The 12330-nt window shown below is 42.2% G+C and overlaps 1 protein-coding gene across 2 annotated transcripts in view; it reads right to left on the bottom strand.

The window, feature by feature from the left end:
* GALNT10 (polypeptide N-acetylgalactosaminyltransferase 10) overlaps positions 1-12330 on the bottom strand; it is a 121003-nt gene that overhangs the window by 103534 nt on the left and 5139 nt on the right. The window contains exons 2-3 of one of the 2 annotated variants that reach the window (XM_065409414.1): positions 11409-11440; positions 4146-4156 (exon numbers count right to left, since the gene is read on the bottom strand). The exons of the other annotated variant lie outside the window; for it this stretch is intronic. Of the exons in view, the coding sequence (XP_065265486.1) occupies positions 4146-4156; positions 11409-11440 (43 nt within the window). The remainder of the gene's footprint in view (positions 1-4145; positions 4157-11408; positions 11441-12330) is intronic. 2 annotated transcript variants of the gene reach the window in all.

Here is a 12330-nt window from a genome sequence, read left to right as displayed (position 1 = left end):
TGCAAAATATCAACAAAATGTTTTAGAGTCAGTCAAAGGCTGCAGAGGAAAAAAGGTTTTAAGTGGCTCTAACTTGGATAGAGTTCCATTTTTGTCTTGAATAGCACCATCTAAGATCAAACCTCACATCCCATGGGATTTAATCTCAAAGCTCCACATGGAATGCATTTCTAAAATATGCCTTGTATCCATTACCATCAGCAAAGAGCTACAACTGCAACATCGTAAATACCCAAAAGTGGCTGTTAATGGCTGTCAGTCTGCAAAATGCCAAAGGGATGCAAGAAGAGAACATTTCATTCTGACTTGACTACTACAGCCAACTGTTCTGTGGACTGCAAAGAAGCGATCTAGTTTGAAAGGGATTTACTATTGGCTTTCAATGATTTCAAGGAATGATTGAAATGTATTTGAATAACTTAAAGACTTAAATCTATTTTTAATTAAGACAGCATTTAAAGCCATTTTCAGAACAGTTGGGAGTCCCATAGAATGTGTTACACAGCATCCAAGGAAGCTTGCCACGTGTAAATACTCTGAGATCACACATGGCCAAGGAGGAGGAAAGCCAACAATTCACAAGGGTGTCCAGTACGGTCAGTAAAATGTATGCATAAGTCATTTGTTAACTTTTCAATTACATGGTGGAGTGGTAAAAATACATATAATGTACTTCTGTCAATGTCCTCATGCTTACTTACCCCAAGATGTGCATACAAGTTTTTTGCCGTATTCTTCCATAAAGTTTGCATTACCCAAGCCTTGGGCACAGAGAGCTTGAATGATAAGTATTAATTGCTACTTATTTGTACACTGGAAAGGTACTACTCCATACGCCAAGCTAGGTTAAGCACTATAAAATATACTGCATTATACAGTACCTTTCATCTGAAAGGCAGAAAGCACTTGTTTACAAGCAGGCGGCAGTCAACAACACCTAAGTCAAAAAAAAAAGAAACTGTCTGGCTACAGATGAACTTTTCTTTTACTATTTAGAGATGGTTTAGGTCCAGTGAAATTGGAATTGCAAGTATTTGATAAATAGATGGAGAGACTGTTTATACTGAGTAGTAAATTATCCCCTGCTGAAGAGCTGTTTTGTAACTTCCATCAACTATAGCCTTATGTGAATTAAAGCAGATATCCAACAGTATTCAGTAGAGAAAGCAGTTAGAGGCTGGGGAAAGTCCATTGTTCACCACCACTGGGATATTACTGCAACAATGGTTCTCTAACTATAGTCCATAGCAAAAGTTCAGAACAGTTGGCTGGTCCCCTCTCCATGTTCCATCTCTCTACGTTTCTAGCTGCTAAATTGCATTAAAGGACAATAAAACATTTACATCCTCTCCTAGTTAATCTCTTCCACATAAGCAATTGTCAGAGGTGTTGCACATATGTTCTGCAATTGCCCATGGAAAGAGGAGAGATGGTCCACACAATGAATGGAAGGGAAGGTGTCCACAAAAATCTGCTAAGTCGTGATCCACTCTATAAAAGAATATGAAAACTACTATATTATAATACCACTATGCTAAAGTGCCAACGTAGTTAGCACTTGGAGACGAATCTTTAGCTCAACAAAGCCTGAATAGCTAGGCTGGACTCTGGGTAGATGCGCCAGTGCTATGATGGACAAAAGGATATCATTTTCCCATGACAGAGCTTCCCCATGAAAGCTACTTCAATCCCATGGCTGTCTTCCATACCTCTATACAGCCCACTTGAGTCAGCAGTAGTTCTTCTGCCCATAAAAAACTAGCCAGCCCCACCTTACCCCAAACCCTTGGACAGTAGAACTACACTGATTATATTGCATATTTATTTTATATATTAATATTGGCCACAAAACCACAGTATCTGAGTGCATGGACTACCTCTGTAGCAGAAAGCTGAAGGCTGAATTTGTCCCTTTATGAGTGGATCTAAAAATGAAGAACAGTTTACTGATTAGACATATTAGTGCCTTAGCATGACATTTAACCAATATACTTTATTTCATGTAAACACGAACAAGAAAGGTTTGATTTTGCTAGACCAGGGAATGGTACAAACCTTCCCTAGACTAATTCACTTTTGACCTACCCAATATGGTTACTTGCACACAGGGCTCCAACATTTTTGCCGCCCCAAGCGGCCCCCCCCCCCAAAAAAAGGCACGATCGGCGGCACTTCGGCGGCAGCTCTACCGCCCCCGCTTCATTCTTCGGCGGCAATTCGGTGGCAGGTCCTTCCCTCTGAGAGGAACTGAGGGACCCGCTGCTGAAGAGCCATATGTGCCGCCCCTTTCTGTTGGCCACCCCAAGCACCCGCTTGCTGCGCTGATGCCTGGAGCCGGCCCTGCTTGCACACTAACAAGACTTCACAGCCTGCTTTGTGCTCTTCCACAGCCAACCCATCACCTCCCAGGGAAAGGCAGCGCTGGTGAAACAGAAGCTGATGGCAAAGAACCAAGAACTTGTGGTGCTGCAGAAGTCTGATCCCAGCGATGGCGCAGCTCTACATAGAGAGGATTTAGCTAAGCCTCTGTCTTTTGACTTTAACTCCTGCTGCAAGCTAAGCCACTTCTCTCCAAAGTTCAGTGTTCTAGGAATACAAGCCAGCATTTGTGACTACTGTTCCAGCTGCAATAACTCTTTCTGGAAAGCTGTTTTAGAGATTTTATTTTGCTGAAGGGTATTGTTTAAGTGTTGCCACCATTTTGGCTGCAGATCAGAGTAATCTCTTGCATGCTGACTACAGGCTGTCTCGGTTGTTCTGCAGACTAATGGGAAGAAAACTTGTAAGCTTTTTAATAAAAAGCTCACAAGAACTTGTCAAGATAGATGCACAACTCTAAGCAACAAGATCTTATTGAAACCCTTGTCCTCCACCTTTCCCCACTTTGTTTTTCTTGTACTGTCTTGGTGGGATGTGTTTAAATTTTAAGTTCTTTGGAGCAGAGACCTTCTTCTGTAAGGAGTTTAGCACAATGTAGGTATGAAGCAGATATATTAAAAGTCAGTGTAGACTCCATGTATGAACTTGTAAACTTAAAATGCTGGGATATATTTTATTATGTTTAAGAGCACCCTATTGCCCAGCAGCTTTCAGAGGTCTCCTACATTAGCCATAGGATACTTGAGAAGAGGCTGCTTAAAAAGTAAAAGTTTAAGCTTTAGAAACTCTTTACCTAACCATCTGAAAAAAAGATATGCCCCCGCCCCGCCATGCAATTCCCGTCCTTTTTAATTAACTACCTAAAGCACAGGATTCATTACATAGTTTACATATCCAATGAACAGAGCGATGCATTATACATTGTTCTCGTTTAGAAAGCTGAATCAATCCTAAGTGAATAAAAATTCAGCAGCACTGACCAGGTGTGAAAAACTCACATTGAACCATTCACAATAAGCTTGTGATGAAATTACATTTACAGATAAGACAGGTTAGAACTGAGAAGCAAAATTTTCGTTAGTCTACTGACATAATGAGATTGCTGGAGTCTATGCACACATTTATCCTAACAATGCATCAAGTAAGTTAGCTAATGAGCAAACACACACAAATACCTTAGCTTCATTTAATTATCACTGAAAGAGAGGGGAAGGGATGAATCAATGCTTTATTGCTACTTTTCCGATCATAGCCTTTACCTTTCTTTTAATGTCCAGGAGTAGCAACCTTTGGAGAGACCACTTTACTGGTAATTCTGTTCAAAAATAGATTACCAGCAGGGAAAACCAGAACTCCACATGAACGGTTAGTAATGAACCTAACTTCAATGAGTTCAATAATATTTGATAGCAGCCATACTATTACTGTTAAGATGTGACATACAAATTAGGAAAGTGGATATTCCTTTTACTACTATTGTTGGTCTAAACAGGCAAAGAATTACAAGGAAACGTTAAGAGGTCAGTTCCCTTTACAACTCTGACAGGCTAAGGAGGAATCTAGATGCAGGAATCTCATTTACGAACTGAGAGGATTTAAGCAAAAAGGAATCACAAAGCCTTAAGAGATGCTCTCTGCATATTAGATGTTTGAGAATTCCTAAGATCTTCAAGCACTGGGTTTAGTTACAAGTGAAAACCCAAATGTCCCTTTTCACGAAGCTGGCAGAGTATGTGACAATATATAAAGTCAGATTACTGTTCTACCGGGAAAGTTGCTTTTTTGGTACAGGTGTCTGCAAGCAATTTGGCTCTTCAGCCCCTTGCTACAGAAAGAGGTCTAAACTGATGTAATATTTCTAACTGGAGTTACTTTGTGAGAGAAATGTTTTCCATTTGAATACTGTACATTTTTCTCTTACAGATTTCCCCACAATTCCCATGAAGTAGTTATTCCTCCCATCAAACCCCAGAAAATGTATGTCTACATTCCTAAATACTGAGTTACTTGTAAGTGATCACGTTATTGGCCAGAATGGAAAGGACTCCAGCCACACGATGTACAATAAACAGATATGAAAAATCTTCAAAAGCTGCTAAGTGGGAAAGATCTGTACAGAAAAGTTTGTAGGTAGACAAGTCGCAATGATAATGAGTACAAGACAGGAGTCATGACTAATGAATTCATAACTTGAATTTAGCTAGGAATAAATTAGTTGCTTGCTATTGCAGTAGAGGAGGTAATTATGCCCATTTTAGCATCCACAGTAGAAAGACTAAAGCAGAAATCCCTTATTCCAATGCTGCAAGCAGATGAGGTTTTTTTTTTTTTAAAAAAAAAAAGCTTTTGAAAAGCATTAGTTTATCTGGACCTTGGGCTATTCCAACCCCAAGTTTCTTTCCTTTAACTTACACTATACATTAAAACTACTTTTGCCATTAAACAAGTTTCAAAGAAGCAGCAATACAAAAATAACATTTTAAACACAATATGGGGCCCGTTATGATGTATCAGAGAAATACCCTGTTTTGAGCCATTCAGTATTTGAGAGATGTACAGGCAACAGGAAGTAGTACAGTATGTTAGTGAACTAGTCTTTCACCTTTGATGGCAAGAATTTAAGTTATCCTTCAGTCCCCATTTGCACATATCAGAAGGAACACTAGCTGGACATATTTCACCACGATTGGCAGCTTCTGGTCAAGAGAAATCCAAAGCAGGGATAAGCAAGGGTGTTACTTGAGAAGAATTAAGAGGAGGGGATGGTGTGGTGGAGAAGAGAGAATTTTTCATGGCACCAGTTTGCACTATACTTCCATCAAATCTGTAGTACTGAGTCTCTCCTTTTCTAAGGCTTTAAATGTACTGCAATGCAAACAGAAGAGGAAAGAAAGGTGCAAACAGCACGAGCATAAGTCATGACTAATGCAAAGGGTAAAAAACAAGGTCAGCAGAAAAGGGGGTTTTATAAAAAGGGAAATATATACAATATGCAGAGAAATCTACAGGAAAACAAAGGGGATGTTGTGTCTCAGCAAGTTAAACCTGAAATGACTTGCAAGGGACATACCATTTCAAAAGACAGAAGCTTAAATATATTTTTACATTATTCCTTTCATATTTTAAAGCCAATTCAAAAGCCACTACATTCCTTGTTCTATATTTTGCCCATTCAGCTTTTCCACACAGAGCCACGTTTCTCCTATTTTATCCTGCAGTGCTGGTCCCACTAATCACTAACATATGTTCCAGCATGGAGCATTTCCTTTGGTATGCTTTAAAAAGAAGTGGTGTCACAAAGTAATAAGCATTGGCAAATATGGCCCGTCAATTTTCATTTCAACAACTATAAAAACAGCAGAAGTGTGCTGGGTCCATAACTCAAAAGTTGATGGATCGTAATCATCCTCTGCTATCACCTAGCCCCCTTCTTTGGGCTAGATGACTGATTGAGGTCCCCTTCCAGTCCTACACTTGTATGACTTCACTGCATTAGGCAGGATAATACATAATACAACTGGCTCTGTGGATATGGGGAAAGCGGTGAACATGATATATCTTGACATAAGCAAAGCTTTTGATACGGTCTCCCACAGTATTCTTGCCAGCAAGTTAAAAAAGTATGGATTGGATAAATGGACTGTAAGGTGGACAGAAAAGCTGGCTAGATCGTCGGGCTCAACAAGTAGTGATCAATGGCTCGATTTCTAGTTGGCAGCTGGTAACAGGCGGAGTGCCCCAGGGGTCGGTCCTGGGGCCGGTTTTGTTCAACATTTTTATTAATGATCTGGATGATGGGATGGATTGCACCCTCAGCAAGTTCGCAGATGACACTCAGCTGGGGGGGGGGGGGAAGAGGTAGATATGCTGAAAGGTAGGGATAGGGTCCAGAGTGACCTAGACAAATTGGAGAATTGGGCCAAAAGAAATCTGATGAGGTTCAACAAGGACAAGTGCAGAGTCCTGCACTTAGGACGGAAGAATCCCATACACCGCTACAGGTTGGGGACCGACTGGCTAAGTGGCAGTTCTGCAGAAAAGCATGCCCAAACAGTGAGCACAATGACTGTTCTGTTCCCAGCTCCCTCTTTGCTGCAACATAGCTGTCATAACAGGAACAAAAAGCAATGGAAAGGTGATTTCTGTCACTCAAGTCATCAGATCTGCTTCCAGTTAGTGTGTTCAAAATTAGCTATGCTGAGTAAATACATTAGGTACCATTTTTACAGAGTTATTATTCAGAGTAAGACCCACTACTGGCACAAGTAACCCAATACAACCTGCTATGCGTTGAGTCCCCTGTATGATCTTCATAGATCTTACAAAGGCTTTGGACCTAGTAAGCAGAAAGGGCCTTGTTCAATTGCTACAGAGAATTTGCTGCCCCTCACTTCTCCTCTATTTGATTTGACCATTTCATAATGGCATGAAGGCTACAGCTCAGTATGATGATTAATATGATAGCTCTGAAATCCAAAAGGCTTCAAACAGCAATGTGTTTTAGCACCAACTCTCTTCAGTATATGTTTCTCTTTGCTGATTTGTCATGCTCTCTCATCTAGCACCCCAGGTATACATCTCCATACAAGAGCAGGTGGAAAATTCTTCAACTATGCAGATCTAAGAGAAAAAAGCAAGGTTAAACACCTGTTGATAGAAGAGCTTCTTTTCACCAACAGTGCTCTTCACACATAGTGAGGAGGCACTCCAGAAACTTTTCAACAGGTCTGCATTAGCTTGTGATGAATTTGGACTAGCCATCAATCTAAAGACAACATGGATTCTGATACAAGATGTGTTTACTGCACCAGAAGTTTTAATAGCCAGCACAACGCTAGAAGTTGTGCACAAGTTCTGCTATTTAGCATCAACTGCATCAGATGAGCTCATCATCTAGAGATAGGTGAATTCTTGCACTGGAAAGGCAGCCACCACATTTGATCGACTGATCAAGCATACATGGGATAACGGAAAACGGACACTGAACACCAAAATAAGGAGTTTAGCAGACATGCACCCTGAGCACATTGTGCAGGGTGGCGAGACCTGGCCCCCCTACAGCAGGCATGAGAGAACGCTAAACAGCTTCCACACTCGCTGTCTGCGTGGTCTTTTAAATATCGAGTGGGAAACCAAACTTCCTGACACCGAAGTATTTGAGAAAGCAAAATTGCCAAACCTAATCACTATTCTTAAACACAGACGTTTTTGTTGGTTGTCAGATGTACTGGATAGATGCATTCCAAAGTCCCTCCTGTATGCTGAACTTGTGGATGCTGGACCGACGTAGGCTCAGGTTCAAGGACGTTTGCAAGAAGGCTTTGAAAACTTTCAACGCTGACACTGCAAGTTAAGAAGAGGCATCTAGCAACAGGCTACACACTAGAGGGCTGTGCTGCACCAGGACGTCACAGAAGTTGAAAAGAGGTGGTTGAGAGAGAGAAAAGCGAAGAGAGCTAAGAGGAAAACACAGAAGGCCTCATGCACCACTAGTTTCATCTTCTGGCTCTGGGCCTTGTGTCTGCACCAGGTGTGGCAAGACTGCTACTCAAGAATTGGACTTTTTAGCCACTCACGACTCTGCAGCATGAACTGCCTTGGTGCTTACACAATCATCTTTTGAGATGGACAGTTCCAATCCATTCAGAGGAAAGTATCAATTTAAGTGCCTTTACTATGCCCAATTATGTTATTGTTATTTACTCTCAGTTTACAAAAGACATATTATTTAGAAGAAATCTAAGTCTGACACCTGAGTAGTTCTCTCACACACATCCACAGAGACCTTATTACACCATCACAAAAATGTTTATTACTCTATGAAGAAATTAATTGCTAAGATGTATGAAAACTGGTAGGTTAAGGTTGATTTGCAATACAATTTCTTTTGCATCCTCTTCGTTATAAACTAGGGGAGACACTTTGAACTCTGTAGTTCTATTTGATTTCTACTTTCACATGTCATTCTCATTAAGTTCCTACCACTTTCATCAAAGGCGACAGTAGCTAATTGAATACCTGCAGATTCTGCTGGGTAGTAATTAAATACCATACAAGCTAGTGGATGAGATGTCTGCTTCTCATTCCAGAGAAAGTTCTGAACCTAGAAAGTTACACCAAGTAAAGTTTATTAACTGGTTTGCTATGGAAGAATTCCATCCATTTTTTGAGAAAAACGATCCAGAAGAAATTTCACAATCGAATTAGATAACACCCAAATAAATATGTACTATTAAGAGATTTTACATGCACAGATGTTATGGAAACCACCAACTCTGCTCCCCTTGCACATAATATTGTATTCTAATGATGTTAACTTCCAGTAACAGTTATGTGAGTTAAGACCATCCGAATGCACTACATAGAGCTACTAGCTGCTTTTCTGTTACTCCACATGCACGCTGCCAGTTTCAAAGGATTTGTAGGGGTAAAACCCTACAGCTGAGTTTTAATACTCACAGTGTCAAATAAAGAGGAGCACTAGCTGGGAATGACTTGGAGTGCTTAAGGACAGCATGAAGCAGTGCAGCCCATATGCTGAGCCACTTATATTCAACCATGGTGCTGTAATAAAAACAAGTTTTTTAGGAAAGCATTAGCAATTCATTTGGAAGAGTCAAAATAAGAACCAGTAGGGATAATTTCCAACTTCTCCTAGGCCTTGTCTACAAGTTTTCCACCAATGATGCAGCTACATCAAAGGGAGCAGTAGCTTAAATACAAGTATAGAGAGGGCCTAGCTCTTTCACATGTTGTTAAAGAATATTTGAATCCTGTCTACATTAGCAACTATGCCACCTTGGTGCAGCTGCCCTGTTACTGAAAAACAAGTACAAAATATTTTTGGTGTAGATGCACGCCTACAAATGGGAGCTCTGCATTAAGGAAAGGGGAGATGGGAAAGTACCAAATTAGCTCCATGGCTGTTTTTCATAGATATGTTGGTATATAGCCAAATTGTTTTTACTATCTTTGCTTTAATTTAAGAAATGTATTGAATCAGACAGAACCCTATGCAGCACATAATTCAACTTCTAGTGACATGTCAGGCACAGTGTTATTGGGCAACATCTCTGGCTAAGATCTGACTTTTCAGAAAGGACTTGAAGGCTACCCGTCTACTCCACCTCTAAAAGTTATAGAGGAATGTAGTGAGGCGGTGTGGCTCCCCGCCGCCCCGGAGGGGGAAGAGCCTATCCGGAGGCCGGAGTGGGCGGAGCTAGGAAGCTCTGAGCCCGCCCCTCAGAGGGTCAGGCGGCGACCCGGAAGTATAAAAGCTCGCCCTCACAGCTCAGTCAGGCCCCAGCCGCCGGAGAGACCAGACGTCTCCAGCCTAGTTCATGACTGGGAAGACCCCGCGGCCCAAGGCGGCCGCCAGGACTGGCCGGGCCTGCCCTGTGCCCGCTATCCGGAGGAGCCGCCGGGCCTGCCCTGCGAACGCTATCCGGAGGAGCCGCCGGGCCTGCCGATCAATCCCTGCCCTGATGAACCCATGGTCCTGGATCCCCCGGAGGCCGACACCAGGACCCAGGTAGGCCCCGAGGGGAAGTGTGGAAGTAGCCGGGGAGCAGCCGACCCCAGTCTGGGTGCAGCACTGCCAGAGCCTATGTCAGTGTGTTGCGGCCAGGATCCCCACTGACAGCAGCGGGTCTTCTGCCGCTGCTAGGGCCCCGGGCTGGGACGCAGTGGAGTGGGAGGGCCTGTGTCCCCCCTGCCACCCACAGGTTGGGTGGCAGTCTCCCCCTCTCCCAGGCGTTTTGAGGCTTTGGGCCTTGTACTATTGTTGCTCAGCCCTGACTGAGGGCCTGAGCTCTTGACGTAGCATTATTGCCCACCCTGAGCGGGCCGGGCTTACCGTGTTCTTCCGGTTTCAGCAAGAGCTGCCGAGGGAGACCCCATGGCCGGACGAATTTCCCAAGCTCACCGGTGTGTAGTGAGCCGGTGTGGCTCCCCGCCCCCCCGGAGAGGGTCGAGCCCCAGCAAACTCTTGTACAGGAAGATTATACACAAACAAGACAGGAATAGAGAACACTTGTGCTTAGCCATTCAAACAGGATCTGCTCATACATGAAATGTCCAAAGTTTCTTTTGCTTGCAAAGGTTGAGTCATGACATTTGTACAAGTGTCCTGATAACATCCACTGCTGCTGGTTACACTTTCATTGTGACATAATCATATTTAACTGTCAGGGAAGGGGAAGGTAATAAAGAATTTGTAGTTACAAGTCTCGAAGGAAACATTTGGGGTCAACTTCATTATATTCTATGCAGATTCAGTAGATACAACATTTAAGAATTGCCATTGATGGTAAGCTGCCGCCAATTGCTCATTCACCCAAAAGTGTTGATAAACTATCTAGGAAGTAAATTTGTAACTAAGTTTGGTTGTACATAAATCTTGACAGTCAACATATGAGCCATATTCATAGCAAAACAGAAAAACAGACAACTACATGATACGGTGTTCAGTGACGTGATGTAAAAAGCAGATGTTTCAAGCCAGAACATTTTTACAAACTGTCTTCATAATAATAAAAAAAAGTCTTCCATCAGTGAAGAGAAGAAAGCCCTTGCAGTTGTTTTTTTTAAGCGGCACGCTGAGTCAATTTAAAGCGACTAACGACTGAGCCAGAATCTCTAAAAGGGAAGGGACCTCAAAGAGCAAACAGAAGGAAGAGTAATCATTTTAAGCTCACGCAACATAAGGTGCCTGGAATACAACCCACCTGTTCTCTTATCTCTACATGGCTGTCTCAGCTAAAAGGAGTCATCTGGCACGTCAAAACTAGAAAGAAGAAATCCCAGAAAGTGCAATTTTCCACTCCCTTGTCTCAGTCAAAAATTCTATTTTGGTTCTATGCTTTAGCTCCGTTGGATGTTCCAAACCCCCCTGTAGCTTCATCAGTAGCAACAACTATGGAAAGTTAACCTTGTAGCTACAACCTAAAGCTCATTTTATTAAGCGTCATAAGGCATCTGTGCTGCTTAAAAAGTCCAGTCCCAGAACAATCTCCCTGTTGCACAATCACACTGAAATAAGGGATCTTTGCTGATTACCATACTAAAAATAAGAGTCATTCTCAGAACAGGTTTGCTTAGTTGTAGCACTTGGACTTCAGTCCCCATGAGCATGATGTAAAAATACTTGGCTACAAAAGTGAAACTTTTCAGATCCTGCTTTATCAGGTACTGGGCTAGCCAAAGGTACAGTAGACAGTGATGGAATCTCAACAAGGTTTAGGACACCTCCCAGTAGTTGGGACGGGTGCTGGATTCTGTCAAGGCACTGCTCCAGACCCTGCTCAAAGGTCTTTCAGATCAGGCTTTGGTTAGTAGATATCTGATCAATTTGAAGTTCCATTTCCCATCAGCTGCCAGCAATGAGAAAGTTATCTTCTCTCCTCTAGTCCCCCCTGGCTGTTGTTATGGAGCAGGATGTCAGCTATTCCCTCCCATCACCCAGCTACTGTTGCTTAGGTCCTCCTCCCCTGTGAATAGCTCGGCTGCTACTGCTCATAGCCTTCCCCAGCAGCAGCAGTATGAAATTGACAATTCTTGACAGTTTCACAGCTGCTCAGGATTTGGAATAGTAGGGTCACTAATTTTACTTTGTGGTTTCTTGACAGAGACATCAGCAACAACAGTAGCACCATAGTTTGGCTACAGACACAGGAAGACAGCACGTCACTTCATTTTCAGTTCAGAATTGGGTCATCTTTGCAACCATAGGAAACCTTTTAAAGTCAAACCTTACATTTTGCTAAAATGTATAGTTTAGTCCCCCAAACTCACCAGGTAAAGCTTTTTACATAACTTGATTTTTCAATTATAAATATGTTTTCAATAAACTTATTTATGAAAATAGTCAAACTATCAGAAGGTGGACGGGCTTTGCTTTACTCTTTTGTACTAACAGTGGAGGGCAACAAACTGAATAATCAATGTGATTTA

Source organism: Emys orbicularis, chromosome 8 (assembly GCF_028017835.1).
Source record: "Emys orbicularis isolate rEmyOrb1 chromosome 8, rEmyOrb1.hap1, whole genome shotgun sequence".
Taxonomy (NCBI): Eukaryota; Metazoa; Chordata; order Testudines; family Emydidae; genus Emys; species Emys orbicularis.
Note: the sequence above shows the minus strand (reverse complement) of the source record. Positions and strands in the feature narration are given on the sequence as shown.